The sequence below is a fragment of the Pelobates fuscus genome, chromosome 6 (assembly GCF_036172605.1).
Source record: "Pelobates fuscus isolate aPelFus1 chromosome 6, aPelFus1.pri, whole genome shotgun sequence".
NCBI classification, from domain to species: domain Eukaryota; kingdom Metazoa; phylum Chordata; class Amphibia; order Anura; family Pelobatidae; genus Pelobates; species Pelobates fuscus.
Window position 1 is genome coordinate 11571585 of NC_086322.1, and position 26521 is coordinate 11598105.

Below are 26521 nucleotides of genomic sequence, written 5' to 3' on the forward strand. Positions count from 1 at the left end.
ACCTGCCAGAGGAGAATCATGAATAATTTCAAGTACTTTAATTCTGAAAGAGGGAGGTACATAAATCCGGTCTTTAAAATAGTAGAGACCGTTTTTCTTGGATAATTTACTTGATTTAGGAAGTTCAAGAGCGTCTTCACTGAGACCTTTAACGTCGTCGATAAGAGAAGATAGGATTCCAATGACTGTAGGAGGAGGAGACTCCAGTTCGGTGTCAGAACAACATGAGGTTTTAGCTGGTTCTTTCGTAGACTGGAGAATTGGAATACGTTGCAAGCATGTTTTCTTGCAATAATCAGAATCAAATGCAAGAGAGAAGGGAAACCATGAGATTTGAGGGTTGTGGTTCCTTAACCAGTTGATCCCTAATATAATAGGAAATAATGGTGATGAGATGACATCAAATATAAGACTTTCCGTATGAGTATGATTGATGGTTACTTTTAGAGGGATGGATTCATGAAGTATTGGTCCCGATGAGATGAGGGACCCGTCAATCACTTTAACAGGTACAGAAGTTCTTTTACGAACACAAGGAATTTTATTCTTTGTTACAAAGGCTGAGTCGATGAATACTCCATTTGCACCGGAATCGATAACAGCCTTGGTTATAATTCTTTTATTGTCCCACTGTAATACAAGAACGATAGGGGACATTTGAGTATTTGCTGTAGAGGGAAGTACACTTAGGATGGAAGAGGCATGAGACTGCCTTCTGCCTTTTATCCGTTTCAATGAAGGACAATCAGAGACTAAATGAACTTGAGAGGCACAATACATGCATAGGTTTAATTGACGTCTTCGATTTTTCTCTTCAGGAGTGAGGGGACTTCTTATTATCCCTATTTCCATAGGTTCACTTGGTATGGAAGTCTTATCTGGAGCTTTTGAGGGAGTGAAAGGTTTGCGGTCTTTTGAATGTGAAAGGGCTTTTTCGGCATTTCTTTCTCTTAATCTTCTGTCAATGCTGATTGATAGGCGAATTAGAGCGTTCAAATTAGTAGGGAGTTCTGTTCTAGATAATTCATCTTTTACAGCTTCCGATAAACCAATTCGAAATTGGTTGCGCAATGTGATGTCATTCCATTGCGTTTCTATAGCCCATCTTTTGAATTCAGCAATGTAATCTTCAACGGGTCTATTTCTTTGCTGTAGTGTTCTGATTGTTAAATCAGCTGTAGCTTGTTTGTTAGGATCTTCATAGAGAAGAGACATGGCTTCAAAAAATTCATCCAGTGAATCTAAAATGGGGTCATCGTTTTCCAGAAAGGAATGAGCCCATGACATAGGTTCACCTCTTAGAAAGGAAATAACCGAACAAACTTTAGTTCTTTCTGTAGGATAGGATCTAGGTTTCAAAGCAATTAAAAGTTTGCAAGAGTTGAGGAACTCCCTGTATCTGGAACGATCTCCATAGAACTTTTCAGGGTTACACACAGCAGGATCACTAGCCGAGTGCAGAGTAGTATGAGGAGTATGAGTTTGTAAATCTCTGATATAAGTGAGAAGTCTTTCAGTCCGGTCTGGTAGCAGAGGCTTTCACAACGAAGTTGTAGCCGGGTTGTGAGTAAGGAACGTAGTTCAATAATCCAGCCTTGATCAGCTGGTGCAGTCAGATTAAATAGGCAGACCGTGTCATACAGGGGTGTGGCTAGGCTCCGTGGAACCAGGAAGTAAGAGGATACCATAGTTAAGGCATTACAGTACCCTTCCTAGTCACTCTATTAAATACAATTTAAAACAAAGGGTTTCACAAAGGTCCTGTTACCTAGGAAATCCCTCCTGAATGCCCCTCTCTAGTATTATGGGCATCAGAGAAAGAGAAGGTTTTTCTGTCATTTAGTTTGCCAGGTCCCCCTTTATAAAACTAAAAATATAGCCTTAAACTTACCTGGAATCCAGCGCCTGGCAGAGCTGTTAGTGTTGCCTTTCATGACTCCATGTGAGGCCAGCAGTGCGCAACCATGGTCCAATCGAATGTATCTAGTAGAGCCCTTGACTGGACCATTTCACTGGCTCAGCACACATGCGCACACTCAGAGCCAGGTAGGGGAGGGAGCATAGGGGTTTCATGCAAAACAAAAAGCTAAATTAAACAGGCAATGTGGGATGGGGGCAGGTTGGAACACAAGGAGGGAGAGAGGGGAGAGCTAGCCTGGAAAGGCTGCCTGCAAGGAAGGATCTCATTACATTTGTCGTCAGCGAACTGAGCCCATTTTGCCAGGCATAAATTGTGCACAGAATTGACATTAAGCAGTCAAGACCAAGAGTTCTGGACCTCTTAAGTTAGGTTTGCCTGGGCTGCAGCTAGCGCATAGCACACAGGTCTCTGTATGTGCAGTGCTTCAAGTAGAGACACTGCGCACACCGACTCCTACCACCATGGCCCCTTCTAAAAGCAGTGGGGTCATTAGGGGTCAGAGTAAAATTTGGGGTCATTAGGTGGTTAGAGTAAATCTTACAAAACCTGTGGGTGGGTTAATTAGTGATGGCTGGAATGATTTTTTTCTAATCCTTCTGCCCATATAATGAAAGCTTAGAGGTTGCTATAGCACCAAACATCTCTTGCTTTAAGAGGGCTACAGGGTGTAACGGACCGTTTCAGCATACAAGGGGAAAAATGCGTTTAGGCGATAATCCCCTTTTCCATAGACAGGCACAGCTACTGCAGAACATCAGAACTCACGAGCTGGATACGAAATAACACTCCGAACTGGAACAGCTGAACAAGAAAAGCATACAATCGGCTTACACTCTTGGCAGTCAGCTTACAATCCAATCCCCCCCAAGAACGAGACGACACTTCATTTTGAGGGTTAAGCAGGAACTCAAGACTGGGACACCCAGTCTGGCTTTTATTACCAACAAGTACATACAGGACACTCCCAGAGGGAGGATGAAATTAACCAATCACATGGATGTACCTCCCACACATTTCCTCCCCTTAGATTAACACTTAACACAATTATACTGTACACCTTTTTCCCCAATTCCTGGATGTACCCCAAAAACAGGGGGTACACCTTTAAATCCAGCATCGCTGGATAGCCCTTATTCAGGGGGACAACATATCCAAAGTTCAAGTAATTCGGATGAATGGTTCGTGAGATATGGGGTTCCAAAGATTTGACCGACCGCATGGGTAAAGTATCCGAAAACAGTTCCATGCATTTTGGCCCTGCGGTCGGTCACAAACAAGGGAATTAAAACAGGCGAATTGCCTGTGTTATAGAGCCTGGAGAGGGTTTGAATGAATTCCCTTGTTTGTGGGGTTCTTTCTACCGAACGGCGGGTCATTCGGTAGTTTCCATACGAATTTCTGGAAGTATGGAGGTCTCAGCGGTGTTTGCCTAGTCAAGTGTCCGATTTTAGTTCCAGACACTCGACGGCAAAACACCGCTGTTCGGTAGTTTAAGATGGCCGCCGCCACGTGTTTGTTTCCCGAATGGCGGCCACCCAGAGGACAAAGGATACATTACACTGATTGCCAATTACCCGTTTGCAACATTGTTGCAAACTGTAATTGGAGGCACACTTATTCCTGGGTGGTCTGGTTGTTCGGTAGTTTCACGCAATACAATGAATGGAGTGATTCTACCGAACAATCAGATGAAGGCTGCATATATATATAACCCAGGTAACTGCATACAACAATACATACATGACATTAAAGTATTAAAGGCAGGATTACTGTACTACGCTCCACAGTCTTAAAGGTACAGTAGTCCCAAAAGTTCCAATATGTCCATCGCTGCTTTTAAAGGGCCAGCAGCAGCAATACAAATTATTACCTGCCCAAATATAGTTTCTAAAGTGCAACACGTCCAGGGGCCATAGTCAGCGGGCAGGAGGCCAGCAGCCAGGCCTCTCCAGTTCACAGTGGCGAAGCTGGTTTCGCCACATTTCTCCCCTTTGCCAATTAGACTAACAGGGTACCTGACTTTCTGCCGGTCAGTGCCCTGGTTAGTCCAGCAACCCACCCACAAAACAGAAATAACCGAGCAGCCCACCCACACTAACCGGTTACTACATCTGGGTGAGGAAGGATTTTGTCCAAGTTCTGGTGTTTCACCACTGCTGGGTGGGAGACGGGTAGGCTGCCTTGGTGGGTTGCTGAGGGGGCAGAGACCAGCGGTACTCTGTCCTGTTGCCAGCACTACCACGGGAGTAGTCTGGTGGGCGTCTGGTTGCTGGAGACTGGCTGTCTCCCCTTTAGGTGCACAGCTCGACTGCTGGAGGGGGAGACCGACTGTCTCCCCTTTGGATCCATCACACTGAGGCTGGGGAACAGGACCGACCGTCCCTATCCCTTGTGCTGTAAGTGCAGAGACTACGGTCCCATCTGCACAGTTGTGGGGCTTAACATCTCCCCTTGGTGGGTTAGGTTGCCGTGGGAGAGAGGGTGTAACAAGTTCCTCTCTCTGGATGGCAAACTGCCGCTGGGGAGAAAGGATGGCACCTTCTGCTCCCTGGGGTACACACTGCCGCTGGGGAGGAAGGACGACACCATCAGCTCCCTGGGGTACACACTGCCGCTGGGGAGGAAGGATTGCACCTTCTGCTCCCTGAGACACACCCTGCCGCTGGGGAGGGAGGACACGGCTCTCCTCTCCCTTTACTTCACACTGCCTTCCAGGCACATCACTTTGCTGCTGGGGGGCAGGAACAACAACCTCTGCCCCCTGTAACTCAGCCTGCCGCTGGGGAGGAAGGACGACACCTTCATCTCCCTGGGGTGTACGCTGCCACTGGGGAGGAAGGACGACACCTTCATCTCCCTGGGGTGTACGCTGCCACTGGGGAGGAAGGACGACACCTTCATCTCCCTGGGGTACACACTGCCGCTGGGGAGGGAGGACGCTGCTCTCCTCTCCCTTCACTTCACACTGCCCTCCCGGCACATCACTTTGCTGCTGGGGGGCAGGAACAACAACCTCTGCCCCCTGTAACTCAGCCTGCCGCTGGGGAGGATGGACGACACCATCAGCTCCCGGAGACACACACTGCCGCTGGGGAGGGAGGACGCTGCTCTCCTCTCCCTTTACTTCACACTGCCTTCCTGGCACATCACTTTTCTGCTGGGGGGCAGGAACAACAACCTCTGCCCCCTGTAACTCAGCCTGCCGCTGGGGAGGAAGGACGACACCTTCATCTCCCTGGGACACACACTGCCGCTGGGGAGGAAGGACGGCACCTTCAGCTCCCTGAGATACAATCTGCCGCTGGGGAGGAAGGACGACACCTTTAGCTCCCTGGGACTTACTCTGCCGCTGGGGAGGATGGACGACACCATCAGCTCCCTGGGTTACACACTGCCGCTGGGGATCTGGGCCGACTGCCCAGCATCCCTGTAGGGCCGCTAGAGAGACCTCGGTCCCATCTCCACCTGCCTGTTGTGGTTCCTCACAGGACCAATCTATGAGGACCCCTACTTCGGGTTCTTCCTGCCGCCTCGGGGGAGGGCGGCTAACCTCCTCGGATGCAGCCTCTACTCTGCTGCTGTACCACTCTTCCTGCTCATCATACTCTTCGTCCATCTTTGAGTTTTGCTCAGCCATGACCTGGTTCCAGATCCCCTGGAATGTGTCCATGGATATATAACCCCCATACTGGGCCACTTGCTGCCTCACCTTGGCCATAAAATCATCTTCAGCGTCAGAGCCTTCCATACTTGTCTGCTCCAAGTCGCTGGATACCTCTGCTGCCAGGGGCGCTGCACGAATGCTAACGTTGCCCTCAATTTGTAACTCCAAGGAATTGGTGTTCTGTAGCTGTCCTTCTGGTTGTAGGAACGATCCCGCCGCTTGCCACCAATTGTAACGGACCGTTTCAGCATACAAGGGGAAAAATGCGTTTAGGCGATAATCCCCTTTTCCATAGACAGGCACAGCTACTGCAGAACATCAGAACTCACGAGCTGGATACGAAATAACACTCCGAACTGGAACAGCTGAACAAGAAAAGCATACAATCGGCTTACACTCTTGGCAGTCAGCTTACAATCCAATCCCCCCCAAGAACGAGACGACACTTCATTTTGAGGGTTAAGCAGGAACTCAAGACTGGGACACCCAGTCTGGCTTTTATTACCAACAAGTACATACAGGACACTCCCAGAGGGAGGATGAAATTAACCAATCACATGGATGTACCTCCCACACATTTCCTCCCCTTAGATTAACACTTAACACAATTATACTGTACACCTTTTTCCCCAATTCCTGGATGTACCCCAAAAACAGGGGGTACACCTTTAAATCCAGCATCGCTGGATAGCCCTTATTCAGGGGGACAACATATCCAAAGTTCAAGTAATTCGGATGAATGGTTCGTGAGATATGGGGTTCCAAAGATTTGACCGACCGCATGGGTAAAGTATCCGAAAACAGTTCCATGCATTTTGGCCCTGCGGTCGGTCACAAACAAGGGAATGAAAACAGGTGAATTGCCTGTGTTATAGAGCCTGGAGAGGGTTTGAATGAATTCCCTTGTTTGTGGGGTTCTTTCTACCGAACGGCGGGTCATTCGGTAGTTTCCATACGAATTTCTGGAAGTATGGAGGTCTCAGCGGTGTTTGCCTAGTCAAGTGTCCGATTTTAGTTCCAGACACTCGACGGCAAAACACCGCTGTTCGGTAGTTTAAGATGGCCGCCGCCACGTGTTTGTTTCCCGAATGGCGGCCACCCAGAGGACAAAGGATACATTACACTGATTGCCAATTACCCGTTTGCAACATTGTTGCAAACTGTAATTGGAGGCACACTTATTCCTGGGTGGTCTGGTTGTTCGGTAGTTTCACGCAATACAATGAATGGAGTGATTCTACCGAACAATCAGATGAAGGCTGCATATATATATAACCCAGGTAACTGCATACAACAATACATACATGACATTAAAGTATTAAAGGCAGGATTACTGTACTACGCTCCACAGTCTTAAAGGTACAGTAGTCCCAAAAGTTCCAATATGTCCATCGCTGCTTTTAAAGGGCCAGCAGCAGCAATACAAATTATTACCTGCCCAAATATAGTTTCTAAAGTGCAACACGTCCAGGGGCCATAGTCAGCGGGCAGGAGGCCAGCAGCCAGGCCTCTCCAGTTCACAGTGGCGAAGCTGGTTTCGCCACACAGGGACCCCTCTATATTTTACATATATATTCATTGGTTTTATATTGTTTGCCATCTGTAAGCGTGTTCACTTAAAGTGACAATTTAACTGTTTATTATGAGATTCTTTTAAGAATTGCTTGGAACTTTATTCCTGAGAAATCATTGAACTGACTGGACCCATCTAATAGCTCTTTTTGGGGTCATTTAGAATTTGTGTATTAATCAAATAAAAGAAGAATTTAAATCTCGGAGGACATTAAGTACAGAGAATAACTTCTAAAAGTGTTCATTAATTAACAGCGAGTTTATTTTTTATTTAGAATGACTGTAACCCAATAATCCAAGGTTCGCAGTTTAGGTTTTACCTGACTATATACAGTCCCAGCATCTCACCCAATGAGTTCTTCAATGCCAGTCTATGTATCCAACTGCATTTAGTAACCAATGACCTCGATTCACTTGCTTAGAAAAGATTCTTATGAAGGCTGTTTGGTTAGAAACTAAAAATGAAAACAGCAATGATTTCCTGCTTTTAGTTTCAGCTGTTCCAGTAGTAATTTAAATCAACCACGAGCATGAATTCTGTGCCATCTCTTCTCCTGCAAATCCTCTTTGTGACAGGTAAGATTGCTGTAAATCACTTATCCCAGCTGCAGACCATGTGTGCTTTTTATATACCTGTTGGCATTTTATTAAACTGATACATAGTGTAACAATTATATCATAATCTAGATCAATGGTATAGGTCTACGCCCAATATTTCACTTCTGTTTCTGCTGTTGATCCAAAAGAACGCAAAATAACATTTTGAAGTAATTTCCTAATGTTTCACAGACAGGAAACCTTCCGTAATGATTCCAATAATCAGATTTATAATCGAATCAACAAAATGTTACTGCAGCTGTTAGCTAGCCACATCCCTCTGTATTCTGGTTTTACAAATTTTTTTTTTTTTTTTAAAGAATGCATAATTGGCTAAACCATTGTCTTTATGCAGTCTTTATTTTTCTTATAGTAAATAAACCAATACTGTGCTATAGGTGAAATTTCTTTTCTTCAAGTCTAAAGAGATAATGTCTTGTTACCACAATAAGAGTGGTTTGTACTGGCTCTGGAAACATACATGCCAGCATCAAGGCCAACCTTTTGAGTCCTACGCTAACAATTCCAATTGCTGCTTTCAGCTAAAAGAGGTTTGTCATGATGTTGGCAGCTGAGGTTACACTTCAATGGCTGTTGTAGTGACACTAAAATGGTGCTATGTAAATGTACATGGTGATTTTGGATAGTGCACAAAGAGTTTTTGTTTTGTTTATATTTTTGGACTGATATATAGTATAGCCATTGCTGCTGCTCAAGAGTTTTCACACAGGTCATATTCTCTTGTGGTTTTTTTTTTTTTTTTTGTATTCCACATCCATGATATATTGCCGTTGCACTGTTTGTAAGGGGTTCATAAAAATGTATCTTTCTCATTAGCGATTACCTTAGCAATTAAGCAAAAGAGCTTACACTGATATAGTGTGCAGGTAACTTTGTTTGGTTTTGTCTATATATATCGGGCCTGATGAATACTATACAGATTGTTGCTGCCCAAGAGTAGTGGGAGTTTGAGCTAAGGGCTTATTTCTGTGTGTTTGTATTTTTACAGCTGAGCTTCTTTGATCAGTATGAAAATTAGGTTATTTACAACTTTGTATTTAAAGGAACGGTTTAACCCCTTAAGGACACATGACATGTGTGACATGTCATGATTCCCTTTTATTCCAGAAGTTTGGTCCTTAAGGGGTTAAGGACGGAGCCAAATATACAAGTTGTGATTAAAAAAAAAGGGAATCTCCAGTGCCAGGAAAACAATCAGTTTTCCTGGCACTGGAGGGTCCCTCTCCCACCCACCCCCCAATCCCCAGTTACTGAAGGGGTGAAAACCCTTTCAGTCACTTACTTGAGGCAGCGGCGATGTCCCTCGCCGCTGTCTCCTCCTCCGCGCCGCTCCTCCTCTGTATTGCGTTGGCCGGTGGGCGAGACTGATCCCGCCCACCGGCCGAGGAGACCTAATGCGCATGCGCATTACGTCTCCCCATAGGAAAGCATTGAAAAATAATTTCAATGCTTTCCTGTAAGGAAATGAGCGACGCTGGAGGTCCCCACACAGCGTGAGGACGTCCAGTGACTCTCTAGCACAGGTTTCCTGTGCTATGAAGGAGGAAGTTCCCTCTAGTGGCTGTCTAGTAGACAACCACTAGAGGTGGAGTTAACCCTGCAAGGTAATTATTGCAGTTTATAAAAAACTGCAATAATTACACTTGCAGGGTTAGGAGTAGTGGGAGTTGGCACCCAGACCACTCCAATGAGCAGGAGTGATCTGGGTGCCTGGAGTGTCCGTTTAAACAAACCACAGAATTTGACTATATGTCTGTGCAACAATAATTTACCTCTTTCATACTAAGTGCACCCACAATTATTATATATCATTTTGTTCAGGGGAAACAGAGCTTTCATTTCATATCAAACATTCATATATGGAACTCCATTTTATATAAAAAAAAAAAGTTCTGCATGACATTTTAACTGTGAGTGTCATAATACTGTTTGCTTTTACTGCAATAAAATACACATATTTGTATTCAGCGATGTCTCACAAGTAACACCAATGTATAGGTTTTATGTGGATTTGAAAAGTTACAGGACCAAATATATGGCTTGTCCATGAATTGTTTTTACACATAGAAATTTGGTAGATTTGTTTGCTGGGCCTAGGTTACAAGTGAGACCATATGGCAGTCCAGAAATGAAAATTATCCTAATCATGGCATGCCATTTGAAAAAGCAGACATCCCAGGGTATTCAAAATTGGCTATGTCCAGTCTTTTGGAGTAGCCACTTAGTCACAAACCCTAGCCAAAGTGTTCAGATATTTATTTGGTGCTTTTTTCACATAAAAACTGTACTTTCACAGCCTGGGTAATAACATCCTTCCCTTGGTAAATATGAAACGTCCACGTATATCCAGAACTGGACTCGCATAATCTGTAACATTTTACACCGTATCGGGTCCATTTTGAAGGGATATACTGCTTAAAAAGCAATCTACCCTTGACCTTCATTAGGAATTCATCTACACAAATATTTTCATCATGGACATAATTTTGTGAAAATTTGTCTGACAGGAGTTAGATTAGGGGCCGAATTTTGTAGAGCCTGTCAAACAATGGGTAGTTTCTTGGGGGTTTAGTGCGTTATTGTTAAAGTGGAGGAAACGCAGCAGCTACTCATAGCAATCCCTCTTCAAAACCCCTGGGAAAAGAGGGGTAGCCATGATGGGGTGCTTGTACCAGTAAGACCTGATAATTGGCTTTTTTCCTGTGACGGATCACCCTAACCATAGCTTATAATCCCCTATTTGTGCTTTCGACTATATGTTCTGGATATTTCATTTTCCTTCATTTTGTTATTCTTGTCATTCCCTTACCGAATAAACCACCGAATGACTGGACCACCCGTACGAGAAGTATGCCACCTATTAAACCTTATTCCCTCATTAACACTTCTAACTCATAACCGTTCCAAGCGGTCGGCTGGGTGGTCGCCATTTGGGGGTACTTTCGGGGTGTTGGTAAAACTTCTGTTTTTTGTTCCTGGAGATAATTGAGTTATTACAGTATCTGACTCAATTATCTCCCAGGCATAGGGGTGGGATTATATAACTAAGTATGGGAGTGTCCTGGACCTGGGGGCCAATGTCATTGGTTGGTGTAATTTTGTTGCAGGCTACCATCAGGTCCAGGCGGGAGTACCTCTTACATGAGGATTGCCATAAAAGGCCGTGTGTGGCCCCTGTTAAAACCAGTTGTCCCACAGCCTAGAGCCTCATCTCATGTTTGTGGTAGAAAGCTATACAGCTGTCTCCCTTTCTCCTGGAGTGCTTTAATCACTTGATCTTATAAGAGCTGTTCCTGCTCTGCTTTCCAGCATCCCTCCCACTAGGGGGAAAAGAACATCTCTTACGGCGGAAAACCTCTCCTAGTAGGGGTGGCCGCCACATTTACGATATCCATAACTAGAGTTAGATCCGTTGGATGCCACATATTTCTCCAATTATAATGTGACCCCAGATTCGCAGTCAGATATTGGTTGGCAAATAAATTGGTTTGCTCAACCATTAGCTGAAATATGTCTTCTGACATGAACAACTAGAAATATTTCATTGGCTCACAAGCATCCACTATAACAGTGATGCCAGGGCTTGCGTGAATAGGGGAATTTCTGGTGCCATCAGGTTTGGGGCACCCAGTCTCTGTCTGGCATTGGGTTTTCTAAGCATCCTTTTGTAGATGGTGGTGGGGCACCATCACTTGAGGACTCGCTCATAGACTCAATTTCAAAGGCAGTGATAGTCTCACTGTCTTGCAAGGTGTCACTATCACTGCCTACTAGAATGGTGTACGCCTACTCTGCGCAATAGCTAAGTTCCATTTCTGGGGGGACTAATTAAATGCCAAACATTTTAAAAGCTAAATGGAAATGACATAATGCGAGTGCAAATGCAGGATGGAATGACCTGCTTCTGTGTAGGTTACAACTCAACGACAAAACGGTATCAGACGCTTAACCCATGCCCAGGATAGTAGAACTCTTAGACGGGATGGCCAGTGGTCATACCTTACGACCAGCGGTTTCACTTCACTTCAGTCACACAAACGGAATCATGAAAGGAGCAGTTTGCTCTCAAGCTGTGGTTCGTATATGTTCGGTTATACAAATGGAATGGTGAATGGAGACGAACTGTACGGCACTAAAACGAAGGACCCTGATGGAATTGCTGGAAGCAAGAGGTGGGGGCATATGGAACAACCTCCATTATAGCAAGATGGGGGGGCCAACAATAAGTGATTTATTCATTTTAATGTTGCCAGCCACCACATAATTAACCTGCGCATTGCTGAAGATTTTTAACTATTTGCCCAATAGTTGTTCAGACAGTTCCTGATGCAGGACCTGATGCTAAGAGGGAGATCCCAGCTCCTCCTACTGTATTATAGCATTGCTGTGCATTTCCCACCAGACCACCAGATTAAACTCATGACCACTAGACCACCAGGTGACAAGTTATTTTTTTTTTTATTTTTTTTTATTTAACTTTCTCCTTAGTTCCTTAAAGAGACACTCCACTGTCCAAATACAAAATAATCACTGTTTAGCAGATATACTTCAAATTAAACTTTTTCATTGGATTTATATCTAAATACAGCTTGCAAAATCTGCAGATCTTTTCTAACCCCACCCAGACTTTCTGTGGCTGTCCAGTCAGCTCAGTGAGAAGTCTTTGTAAGTCAGGTGCTCTGGTCAATTGATGCCTGTTGAGTTCAGTGCAAAAGAGCTAACCAAACCAGGAAGTATCATTACCTGTTGCCTGATGACAGTAAGTAGGGGGTGTAACCAGGTTAATTTATAAAAGTGTACATTTCTATTAAAAAAAATAGGACCACTCTTCACATAAAGCTTTTCAGCAAGCGAAAATGGTCTGGAGTGTCCCACCCCTAACCCCCCACTAAAGGTCCTAACACCCACTAAGGCTCCCACTATAGCTCATAAACCCTACTTTAATATCTAACGCTCCTAACTCCACCATTTAGCCTCTAAACCCCACAAATGGCCCTAACCCCCACTACTGTCCCTAAATACCCTATCCCACACTACTACCCCTAATCCCTACTAGAGCCCCTTACAGCCTCTAAACCCCCACTACAGCTCCTAACTCACCACTACTGCCTTTATAACCCTCTGCAGCTTCTGGCCCACAATACTTCACCAAATTCCCAAATACAGTCCCTAACCCCCACTACATCCCCATCCCTCACTACTGCCACTAAATCCCATTACTGCCCCATCCATCATTACAGCTACTATCCTAATTTCAATACCACCGCCCCCCACCTGCAACTATAATGGACTGAAGGGGGGCTAATTTAAATATCCCTTCCCATCTTGTACTAAATGAAAATTTAACTACTACCCACATGTATTTCCCACACCTCACACATTGCCACACACAACAGTCACAGAGGCACAAACGTATCACTCACAGCTCCTCACACAGCTACACATACCACTCATAGCTATCCACACACTGTTACACACATTACACACAGACTGCCTTATACACCACACACACAAAGTTACAACACTTACAGCCACCCTTCACCTACACACCCACACCACACATCCACTCAACATTTTAATAAATATTCACATTACATAACATTACAAAATAACATAAGGAAAACATTTCCCAGTGCACACCCTAATGAAATGGGCTGCATGCCTATGATTAGTTTCGTTCTTGAATTAATTTTAAAGGCACCAGAACCACTTTAGGCACCAGAACCCGTACAGCTTTATGCAGGATTCTGGGGCAAACAAAATAATGATAAATAAAGTAATGATGATCTCAGCCAGAGGAGGCTTGGTGGAGAGCTGGGGCTGATAAACTCAATAATTAGCAGAACATTCTAGCATGAGGAATACAATATTATTTGAGCTTTTTATTTCTTTAAAGAAGGCTAGTGTTAGTGAGCCACCTTCCGATCTCTGACAATCCAGCATTTCAGATAAATGATATTAATTATAAGAAGGTTGCAGTGTGTGAGGGTCCTTGACTGGTAGAGCAGGATGTGGTTTTTGCCTCATACATATGTAGGTTATTAGTTTAACATCAGAGGTAGAAGAGGAATGAATGTAACTGTGCTCTGTCACTCTGTAAACCTGGGGGGGGCGTTCGTTACAGCGGACCTTGACAATACGGCTTTATTTTCCGCACAAACTTGCTTAACGTGAGTGGAATCATGTCATGGGTGGGGGAAATACCTAACTTTTTTTTTTTTTATTCAGCTGCGGGTTAATTTTACACTTGTGAAATCTTATTTACTTGCGAAAATATTATTTTAAAGGAACACTCCAAGCACCATAACCACTGCGGCCTGCTGTAGTGATTATGGTCCCAGCAGGTCTCTGGCACCCTCCAAGCATAACTGGTTAAAATATTTGTGAAAGGTCTGACAAATTACCTGGCTCTACCAGGCGCACATGGCAGCCTCCTGTGGACGCACCTGTACCACCCGACTGTTGTCAGCCAATGAGCTAAGCCCTGCCTCGTACACAACTACTTACCCTGGGAGGGCTCATTCGCACTCCTGTCACCATAACTACATTGGTCTGTAATGTTATTTTATTAATATTCTATGTTTTTATAGTGAATTTCTTTCTACTGGATATATGATTGATGGAAATGATACTCTGTCTTAGTCATACCAATTGATAGCAGTAACGGGCTAGTAGTCTGGGAGCAGAGAGCTGCCTCTCTAAGCCAGTCTATGATGCTTATTGCTGCGCTATCCTGAGCAGTAGAGGGGAGACATTGCCACGCTATCCTGAGCATTAGAGGGGAGACATTGCCACACTATCCTGAGCAGTAGAGGGGAGACATTGCCACACTATCCTGAGCAGTAGAGGGGAGACATTGCCACGCTATCCTGAGCAGTAGAGGGGAGACATTGCCACGCTATCCGGAGCATTAGAGAGGAGACATTGCCACGCTATCCTGAGCAGTAGAGAGGAGACATTGCTGCGCTATCCTGAGCAGTAGAGGGGAGACATTGCCACGCTATCCTGAGCATTAGAGGGGAGACATTGCCGCGCTATGCTGAGCATTAGAGAGGAGACATTGCTGCGCTATCCTGAGCAGTAGAGAGGAGACATTGCTGCGCTATGCTGAGCATTAGAGGGGAGACATTGCCGCGCTATCCTGAGCATTAGAGGGTAGACATTGCTGTGCTATGCTGAGCATTAGAGAGGAGACATTGCTGCGCTATCCTGAGCAGTAGAGGGGAGACATTGCCGCGCTATCCTGAGCAGTAGAGGAGAGACATTGCTGCGCTATGCTGAGAATTAGAGAGGAGACATTGCTGCGCTATCCTGAGCAGTAGAGGGGAGACATTGCCACGCTATCCTGAGCATTAGAGGGGAGACATTGCTGCGCTATCCTGAGCAGTAGAGGGGAGACATTGCCGCGCTATGCTGAGCATTAGAGAGGAGACATTGCTGCGCTATCCTGAGTAGTAGAGAGGAGACATTGCTGCGCTATCCTGAGCAGTAGAGGGGAGACATTGCTGCGCTATCCTGAGCAGTAGAGGGGAGACATTGCTGCGCTATCCTGAGCAGTAGAGGGGAGACATTGCCATGCTATCCTGAGCATTAGAGAGGAGACATTGCTGCGCTATCCTGAGCAGTAGAGGGGAGACATTGCTGCGCTATCCTGAGCAGTAGAGGGGAGACATTGCCACGCTATCCTGAGCATTAGAGGGGAGACATTGCTGCGCTATCCTGAGCAGTAGAGGGGAGACATTGCCACTATATCTTGAGCATTAGAGGGTAGACATTGCCACGCTATCCTGAGCATTAGAGGGGAGACATTGCTGCGCTATCCTGAGCAGTAGAGGGGAGACATTGCCACTATATCTTGAGCATTAGAGGGTAGACATTGCCATGCTATCCTGAGCATTAGAGAGGAGACATTGCTGCGCTATCCTGAGCAGTAGAGGGGAGACATTGCTGCGCTATCCTGAGCAGTAGAGGGGAGACATTGCCACGCTATCCTGAGCAGTAGAGGGGAGACATTGCTGCGCTATCCTGAGCATTAGAGGGGAGACATTGCTGCGCTATCCTGAGCAGTAGAGGGGAGACATTACTGCTCTAGCTTGAGCATTAGAGGGTAGACATTGCCGCGCTATGCTGAGCATTAGAGAGGAGACATTGCTGCGCTATCCTGAGCAGTAGAGGCGAGACATTACTGCTCTATCCTGAGCAGTAGAGGGGAGACATTGCCGCGCTATCCTGAGCATTAGAGGGTAGACATTGCCGTGCTATGCTGAGCATTAGAGAGGAGACATTGCTGTGCTATTCTGAGCAGTAGAGGGGAGACATTGCCGCGCTATGCTGAGCAGTAGACGGGAGACATTGCTGCGCTATTCTGAGCAGTAGAGGGGAGACATTGCCGCGCTATGCTGAGCAGTAGACGGGAGACATTGCTGCGCTATTCTGAGCAGTAGAGGGGAGACATTGCTGCTCTATCCTAACAGTAGAGGGGAGACATTGCTGCACTATCCTAAGCAGTAGACGGGAGACATTGCTGCGTGACGAGACTTGTGCATGCGCGATTACGGAAGTGGCTCGACGGATCGACGGACCGGCGGATTTAAAAAGGAGAGAAGATTGGAAGAAAGAAGAATCTCCCGAGGAAGTCGCAAAGAGGAAACGCGTTGAGCACAACCTGGGACCCTGCAATTTGGTATCAGCGGTTTCTCATTTACATGTACACTGGTTGCATATATTGCTTGTGCAGTATTTGTGTTTGGCTGAGTGTAGTTCACCTATATTAGTGATTGGCTTTATGCTCTCTCAGTTTGTTTGCTTTGCACTTTTTGACTTAGCACAGTACCGTGTTATATTGAGCTGCTATACTTATGGGTCCTTAGCCTATTGTGGCTTTTATATTCTTTATACATTGCACATGTTTTGTGCTGAGATTGTTTATATGTTTTTATCAATACATTTTGCTGTTTTTACCTAATCACTTTATTCCTTTTTAAACCCCCATTTATCGTATTACCAGCATAGTGACTGTGGCTCCTCTACTTTCTAGTTTTTTATTAGAAACAATACTGAGTATTATTGGAGATACATTACGGTGAGTATTACTAGAAACATTACTGTGAGCATTATTGGAAACATTACTGTATCATCGAAGACACATTACTGTGAGTATTATTGAAGACAACTTGCTGTGGGTATTATTGCTGTGAGGCAGTATTACAGATTGACATTGAACTGAGAGCATCTCTATTGCTGTCAACTTTCCAAACTCTAGATTATCTTGGCAAGAGCACTAGGTATCCCTGTCCATGACACCGGCCTCACACATTACCTGCTTCATGCCTCCTGTCCCATATTATTATTATTATTATTATTATTATTATTACTGGTATTTCAAAGTGCCATCAACCTCTGTAGTGCTGTACAATGGAGGAAATCCACAGACAAACATTGAAGGAAAAGAGGGCCCTGTCCGTGAGTTGACATCTAGCAAGTAAAACTCTTTTATACGAAGTACTTTGCTCGATAGTGAGATTACAATCTAAATGTTAGACAAGAAGATGCAGGGGAATTTGAAGGTCACGTTCTGGGATTGAGGCCTTGTAGTAATGTATAAATATATATATTCCAAGTCACAGGTAGACCTAAGAAAAAATGTCTTATGGAGTAAATACCTCCAGCGTTTCGAACCTGAAACCAGGTGAGACCGTGCCGAGTTTGACATGTAAAATCAGTTTTTAATGGCTATAAATCTTTTCTCTGTTCTAGGTTCAGTGGGAGCAGTTAGCATTACTGTCCATCAGCTCCACGTGGGCGGGTATGAGAACAGTTCTGTCATTCTCTCCACCTCGTATGATCTCTCTAAGCCGCTCACATGGCTTCAGATCAGATGGGAATTGGTCAGCCTGTCTCCTCCACTGCAACTTGTCATCTGCACCATTCGTTCATCCGAAGAAGGAAGCATTATAAAACAATTCCCAGAGAATGGCTATGAGGATCGAATGTTTATAACACCAGAGAATGGCTCGCTAACAATTAACCACATGCAGAACAATGACAGTGGGCTATATAGAGTAACAATAAGAGACAAGCAGGTATCTGAGATAGCTACCATCAATGTCACTGTATTTGGTAAGTAGAACATAGGTAAGATACTACTCATGAGGAATCTCAGAGGCAGTCAATGGCCACAAATGAAAAGGAGAGTAGAAATGACCAATGTCAGTCACATGTCTGACCACATCTAATGCTCCATTGCAATTATTGGTGTGTACGGAGGACCTGTGCCCTCTGATACTCTCATGAAGTTCAGTATAGGTTTTACCCACATAGTTTAGACTACGAAGACACTGTAACTTTGAACTCCCAAATGTATAGATACATATGGTCCTGTACTGGATCTGAAATGGTTTCCCAGTATAGGGGGAGGGGCAGGGGTGATGATAGTTCAACCAGGGGTCATCTGTCCACGAGTCACACAGCTTTTGTAGAAAAAAAAGCCAGGATTGTCACTTTTTGTGCGTAATGTAGGATAGTGTGTACAAATAATTCAAATGAGGTTCCCTCTTGTAGCTCAATAAGAGGAGAATGATGGAAACTCCCTGTGAGACTGGTATCCTTCCCCAATATCCTCACATTCCATGAAACTGCCTCATTATAGAGTCCAGAGCACACATTGTAAGCCTGAACACAATGCAATGCATTGTGAGACCTTATAAGATTTATTAAAGATATTTCACAGTAGCAGTGATTGAGGCATTATTCATTGTAGCATGGCGGTACTCATTCTGTAAAAAAGTTGTGTAATCTGGATTAATTGAGCTTGACATCTATCAATTTCCAAATTGCTGTCAAGCACCTTCGAAAATTGTGAAACTGAACGAGACGCCTCGAAAGGTTCAAAGTGAAAAGTCTGCTTGTAATAAAGTCCTGCAGTCTGTTTTTTTTTTTTTTTTTTTTTTATCACACAGTGTATATAGCAAACTCTCACCAGTGTATCCAGTCATTTACTAATTTATGGCTTATTGTCTATCTCTTGTGCAGAAAAAAATCAGGAATTTGTGGATATTGAAATAGAAGACAACTTGGAGGTCACTGCAGGTTAGTGAATGTCTGAATAACAGATACATTTTATGTTACTATTAGATTACAAGCTTATGGACTCTCTGTATTAAAGGGTTGTGTAGCGGCACCCCGGTAGAGGGAGGGGTTTTCGCCGCCAGGAGATGTCCATTTGCCCTACTTGATGAGAGGGAGGCTGTAGTGTAGAGCAGAAACAGCTCTTACAAGAGCTAGTTATTATAACACTCCAGAAAAGTATCCCAATAGCAGGGATTATAGCAAGTATAGCTTTCCCCTACAAGCACGAGACGAGGCTCTGTGTTGAGGGTAAAACAGGAACTGAATTTTAATGGAGGCATTCTGGTCTTTTATGCAGGTTTCCCAACAAGGATGACACCCAGGTGGACCTTGTTGGGCACAGGGACACAAGATTAACAACCCAATGACATGAGTTTTACACTGAGACACCCCCATACATTATGCACAATCCCTCCCCTGTGCTTGGGAGATAATTGAGTTAATTACTGTATTATTATTATTATTTATATTGCGCCATCAGATTCCATAGCGCTGCACAATGGGTGGACTAACAGACATGTAATTGTAATGAGACAACTGGACGTACAGGAACAGAGAGGTGGAGGGCCCTGCTCAATGAACTTACATTCTATCAACTCAATTATCTCCAAACAAAAAAGAACAAGTTTTTATACATTTTTTAAAACACCCCCAAAACATATGAGAACCCCATAATACCTACATCCCCTGGTAGCCCCGATCTGGGGGAACATCATACTTAAAAATCACCCAGTTTGGTTCAGGGGTTCAAAAGTTAGCTGGAAGTCTCTTTTTGACCGACCGCAAGTATGGTTTCATGCCCAAAATAGTTCCAGAGAATTAGGCTGTCCGTCCGGTCTATTTCAACCAGTCAAAGTAATGTTCAAATAGTCGAACTGAGCCATTTGTGCACAGAGTCAGTGAGTGTATCTGGTTTGGTAGATTATTTCTACCGAACGGCACTTCGTTTGTGCAAGTCCAGTCTTACCTAACAGGAGATGGAAGTCCCAGCGGTGCTCATGCCTCGAGTGTCCGATTTTAGTTCCATGCGCTCAACGACAAAACACCGCTGGACTTGTTAGGCCACCCAGCCTTTCATCAATTAAGCTGTGTGTAACGGATCGCCTGGCACCCCGACTGGGTACCTCCATTGAAGGATGCTCCTAGCGTTTCCTGAGGACTTCAACCACTGCAGCAGACACCATAACCACCGTAGACTCCTCCAGAGAGCAGAACCGGAAAAAGCAGAACAAGAGTTTAGCAGTGATTCAGCAAGGGAATATGACAAGCATAGCAATCCCTTGTAGCAGATTCCCCCAATAAGAGACGGCACTCCAAATTGAGGGTAAAGTAGAACTGATATTTAATGACAGGGACTCTGCTTTTATGCATTGCTCCCCTGCAAGGGAGACGCCCACAGACAATTAGGCATTAACCAATCATATAACTGTTACATCCCACATATTCCCTCCCCTCTGCTTGGGAGATAATTGAGTTTCTTACTGTATCTACTCAATTATCTCCAAGCTAAAAACGTATACTTTTTATACATTTTTATAACTTTAAAACTATACATTCAATCTTCATAATCAGCATACTTTACTTACACACATATCCAAAATTCAGCTAATTCCATCCAGGGGTTAAAGAGTTAGCTGGAAGTCCTTTATGACCGACCGCAAGCACATTTTCATGCCCAAAACAGTTCCATGGATTTGGGCTGTGCGGTCGGTCTATTTTACAACGAGAAAACGACTAAGTCCCATTCGAACGAGCGTTCAAATCTTCGAACAGGACTTAGTCTCATGCCGCGGTGTCGAAGTTGGTACGGGTCAGCGGTATTCGTGCATTTGGGTAGCCGCAAACAGTTCCATAGGTTTGGCTGCACACACCGCTGACCGCGGTCAAATAAGTTAAAATGGCCGCCGCCACGTGTTCGTTTGTCGAATGGCGGCCACTTCGACGACTTCGGCACTTCGACACTTCGGCACTTCGACTGCATTCGAAGTGCCAGTTTAAAAGTTGTAACACTGCTCCCAAGTATTTAATGGCCCAGGAACAGCATACAAAAATCCATTGTGCCCAAATATACTTCTTGAAGGGTTAATACACCCCAGGGCCATAGTCGCAGGGCAGCAGGCTAGCAACCAGGCTTCTCCAGTTCACAGTGACGAGGTTGGTTCCGCCACACTGTGGTTAACCACAAGTCTGGGAGGTTAATAGACTGCATACTCCTCTGCTGGGTGGTCGGTCGTTCAGTAGTTGGTTTGGTTTTTGGAAGGAGATCAGGGTAGTCGTAGAGAAAGTTAGCATTGCAAAACAAACTGACGAACTAAGAAATAAAATATACTATCCAGAGAGGTCTCTCACAGGTTGTAAATACTACATCTCAGTTTACCAACATGATCTTCATGTACCAGTCTATATATCTTATGTTAAAATAATAAAAAATGGCATGTGAGTGCTCCCAAAAATAAAATAATGACCACTAAAACCCTGTACACCAAAGCAGCAGCCGTAGTTGGGGACCAAACTAAACCTAGTAACAACACTGGGTTAATACAAGTGAGTGAAAATCACTAAGAATATATACAAAGTATATAAAACATCATTTATTAAACATAAAGGAAAATAATAACATATCAATCAATATTGTAGCAATAAAATGTATCACATAAATAAAAACACCAAAAGTCCAGAGCAAACCTCTAAGAAGTAAACACAGTGTGGGGCCCCTTACACTGATTGAATAGCCACTGGAACTAGAAGTTTGCACATATAAAAAATAATATCTAAAAACGAAAGTTGGATGATGAATTGAAAAACAGTACCCAGACTCCTACACTATCTCTAATGGAGGGAGCTCATAAACCAGCCAAACCACCTGGTCAGGACTAATGGAGTTGCAATGAGTCCTGACCAGGTGGTTTGGCTGGTTTATGAGCTCTGTTTGGTTGAGATCATCAGAAGTGATTCTCTGAACCAAGCATTATGCTTTCCCATAGGATTGTCTGAGACTGTCAATGAGTGGCAGAGCCAGAACAAGTCAAACACAGCCCTGGCCAATCAGCATCTCCTCAGAGATACATTAAATCAATGCATGTCTATGAGTTAAGTTCAGTGTCTCCATGCAGAGGGTGGAGACACTGAATGTCAGTCACACTGTGCACACTGCCCCAGGAATAGTGCTCACGTAGTGTCCGTAGTGTATTACCAGAGTTCTATTTTCTGTCCTCCCTCCCTATATTAATTCGCATTTTAGACCTGCTTGTCACGGTGTGTTAATAGATGGGTCTGTCGTATGGCCATGTATCAATAAACAGCACTTTTCATGGAACCTCCTGGTGAAAAGTTATGGGATATTGAGCGCAGGTTTTAGTTTTTTCTTATTTGCTTATTGTCCATTTGCTAAGAGTATTTTGTAGTATTTAGATTCTGAATCTTTTGCCCAAACTCTACTTTATGAAACTATTACACTTTCTTGTTCTGGAAAAAAATGATCTTCAGATAATCAGGTAACAGGTACTACGATAGGGTGTAGATTCAATAAGAGCTGTTTACTTCACAGTAAGAAATGGTGGCAAACATGATGGATTCTGGGATTATAATAATTCCCAAATATAAATGGCACTTTATGTGGTACTTTAACCCTCATGACTATATCGCAGAACATCCCCTGAATCAGTAGGTTCCCTCTAAGCTCTCCTACATTATAAGTGAATGTTTCCAACGTGTGGATTGAAAGTGAATTTCTAAGCAGCACTGTCACTATTTGGGGACTTTTCCGAGTTGGCAAAGACTTCCGACGGTTAGGTCTCCACTGGAGGTTCCATTGGCGGGGGGACATGTACGGGTGAGATTTACTTATGAGCACGGCCATCTTTATTCGGTAGGTCCTCCTGGACGCATGCATGAGAGTACAGTATTGAGGTCTATGGAAATCTTTTCAAAGACACAGCCATCACTGGTGGCAGCTATCAGGATTGACACTAGACACAGCCCTGAGTGAAAGTCAAGGGGAGGAAAAATACAAAGACTCCCTACTTTATCTCTGTTATATCTCAGAATTAGCATTTCATAAAGATTCTATTTTACATGAAACACACATTTTTCTGGGGATGGAGGAGGTTAAAGGGGGGGGTGACAGTGACGCTTTAGAGAAACCTGCCTGGCAGAAAGCCACATACAGTTACTGGTATCTCACTCACGTAGGTGGCTTTTCACAATGAAAGCCTGCTTTGTTTCACAAGCCCCCCTTGGTTTGTTAAAGGTTTGGTTTGCTGTAGAGAATAACAGGAAGCAGAGATAACTTGTCCTGACATTGATGTAAAAGGAGCACAGAGTGTGTGGTTTAAAAACAGCTGCTTTCTGTGACTGAAAAATGTGTCAGAGTTCATGGAAATTCATCTAAACATAGAAACGAATCAAATAAAGTATGTAACACTACATGTAGAGCAGCAATGCATGTAATGCAGCAGGTCCGGTATGATGTATGTTTAATGCAGGATGCACATTAATAATGCATTTAATGCCGCAGGTAGATTATTAATAACACTGTAATAATGCATTTAATGCCGCAGGTAGATTATTAATAACACTGTGATAATGCATTGAATGCAGCAGGTAGATTATTAATAACACTGTAATAATGCATTGAATGCAGCAGGTAGATTATTAATAACACTGTAATAATGCATTGAATGCAGCAGGTAGATTATTAATAACACTGTAATAATGCATTTAATGCCGCAGGTGGAGTAATAATACATTTAATGCATCAAGTAGGGTATTAATGTATAATGCAGCAGAAACAGTAGTAATGCATTTAATGCCACGGACAAAGTAGAAATCCACTGAATGCAGCGGATGACATAATAATGCATTTAATGCAGCAAGTAGGGTAGTAGTTATTGTTGATGCAGTAGATCATAGGGTAGTAATGTTTTCAATGCAGCAGGTAGGGTAGTAGGTATTTAATGCAGCAGGTATAGTAATAATGCAATTCAGTCAGTGGGTGTGGTAATAATGCAATGAATGCAGCAGGTGTGGTAATAATGCAATTCAGTCAGTGGGTGTGGTAATAATGCAATTAATGCAGCAGGTGTGGTAATAATGCAATTCAGTCAGTGGGTGTGGTAATGATGCAATTGATGCAGCAGGTGTGGTAATAATGCAATTCAGTCAGTGGGTGTGGTAATAATGCAATTAATCAATTAAGGAATCAAGTCCGTATTGTCTTAATAATTAGATTGGAGAGTTAAACCCTCTCAGCCTAATACTGGCAAAGCATCATGGGAGCCAGGGCTTGCATTGTTACTTAATGACAGAATGTAAAGGAATCAAGTCCGTATTGTCTTAATAATTAGATTTGAGAGTTAAACCCTCTCAGCCTAATACTAGCAAAGCATCATGGGAGTCAGGGCTTGCATTGTTACTTAATGACAGAATGTAAAGGAATCGAGTCCGTATTGTCTTAATAATAAGATTGGAGAGTTAAACCCTCTCAGCCTAATACTGGCAAAGCATCATGGGAGCCAGGGCTTGCATTGTTACTTAATGACAGAATGTAAAGGAATCGAGTCCGTATTGTCTTAATAATTAGATTGGAGAGTTAAACCCTCTCAACCTAATACTGGCAAAGCATCATGGGAGCCGGGGCTTGCATTGTTACTTAATGACAGAATGTAAAGGAATCGAGTCCGTATTGTCTTAATAATTAGATTGGAGAGTTAAACCCTCTCAGCCTAATACTGGCAAAGCATCATGGGAGCCAGGGCTTGCATTGTTACTTAAGGACAGAATGTAAAGGAATCGAGTCCGTATTGTCTTAATAATTAGATTGGAGAGTTAAACCCTCTCAGCCTAATACTGGCAAAGCATCATGGGAGCCAGGGCTTGCATTGTTACTTAATGACAGAATGTAAAGGAATCGAGTCCGTATTGTCTTAATAATTAGATTGGAGAGTTAAACCCCCACAGCCTAATAATGGCAAAGCATCATGGGAGCCGGGGCTTGCAATGTTACTTAACGACAGAATGTAAAGGAATCGAGTCCGTATTGTCTTAATAATTAGATTGGAGAGTTAAACCCTCTCAGCCTAATACTGGCAAAGCATCATGGGAGCCGGGGCTTGCATTGTTACTTAATGACAGAATGTAAAGGAATCGAGTCCGTATTGTCTTAATAATTAGATTGGAGAGTTAAACCCTCTCAGCCTAATACTGGCAAAGCATCATGGGAGCAAGGGCTTGCATTGTTACTTAATGACAGAATGTAAAGGAATCGAGTTCGTATTGTCTTAATAATTAGATTGGAGAGTTAAACCCCCTCAGCCTAATACTAGCAAAGCATCATGGGAGCCGGGGCCTGCATTGTTACTTAATGACAGAATGTAAAGGAATCGAGTCCGTATTGTCTTAATAATTAGATTGGAGAGTTAAACCCTCTCAGCCTAAAACTGGCAAAGCATCATGGGAGCCGGGGCTTGCATTGTTACTTAATGACAGAATGTAAAGGAATCGAGTCCGTATTGTCTTAATAATTAGATTGGAGAGTTAAACCCTCTCAGCCTAATACTGGCAAAGCATCATGGGAGCCGGGGCTTGCATTGTTACTTAATGACAGAATGTAAAGGAATCGAGTCCGTATTGTCTTAATAATTAGATTGGAGAGTTAAACCCTATCAGCCTAATACTGGCAAAGCATCATGGGAGTCAGGGCTTGCATTGTTACTTAATGACAGAATGTAAAGGAATCGAGTCCGTATTGTCTTAATAATTAGATTGGAGAGTTAAACCCCCTCAGCCTAATACTGGCAAAGCATCATGGGAGCCGGGGCTTGCATTGTTACTTAATGACAGAATGTAAAGGAATCGAGTCCGTATTGTCTTAATAATTAGATTGGAGAGTTAAACCCTCTCAGCCTAAAACTGGCAAAGCATCATGGGAGCCGGGGCTTGCATTGTTACTTAATGACAGAATGTAAAGGAATCGAGTCCGTATTGTCTTAATAATTAGATTGGAGAGTTAAACCCTCTCAGCCTAATACTGGCAAAGCATCATGGGAGCCGGGGCTTGCATTGTTACTTAATGACAGAATGTAAAGGAATCGAGTCCGTATTGTCTTAATAATTAGATTGGAGAGTTAAACCCTCTCAGCCTAATACTGGCAAAGCATCATGGGAGCAAGGGCTTGCATTGTTACTTAATGACAGAATGTAAAGGAATCGAGTTCGTATTGTCTTAATAATTAGATTGGAGAGTTAAACCCCCTCAGCCTAATACTAGCAAAGCATCATGGGAGCCGGGGCCTGCATTGTTACTTAATGACAGAATGTAAAGGAATCGAGTCCGTATTGTCTTAATAATTAGATTGGAGAGTTAAACCCTCTCAGCCTAAAACTGGCAAAGCATCATGGGAGCCGGGGCTTGCATTGTTACTTAATGACAGAATGTAAAGGAATCGAGTCCGTATTGTCTTAATAATTAGATTGGAGAGTTAAACCCTCTCAGCCTAATACTGGCAAAGCATCATGGGAGCCGGGGCTTGCATTGTTACTTAATGACAGAATGTAAAGGAATCGAGTCCGTATTGTCTTAATAATTAGATTGGAGAGTTAAACCCTATCAGCCTAATACT

At 43.7% G+C, this 26521-nt stretch overlaps 1 protein-coding gene across 1 annotated transcript in view; it reads left to right on the top strand.

The window, feature by feature from the left end:
* Positions 1–7652: 7652 nt before the first annotated feature.
* LOC134615274 (uncharacterized) overlaps positions 7653–26521 on the top strand; it is a 90513-nt gene continuing 71644 nt past the window's right edge. Inside the window, exons 1-3 of the mRNA XM_063459761.1 lie at positions 7653–7733; positions 17532–17894; positions 18807–18863. Coding sequence (XP_063315831.1) covers positions 7688–7733; positions 17532–17894; positions 18807–18863 — 466 coding nt within the window. The 5' untranslated portion in view covers positions 7653–7687. The remainder of the gene's footprint in view (positions 7734–17531; positions 17895–18806; positions 18864–26521) is intronic.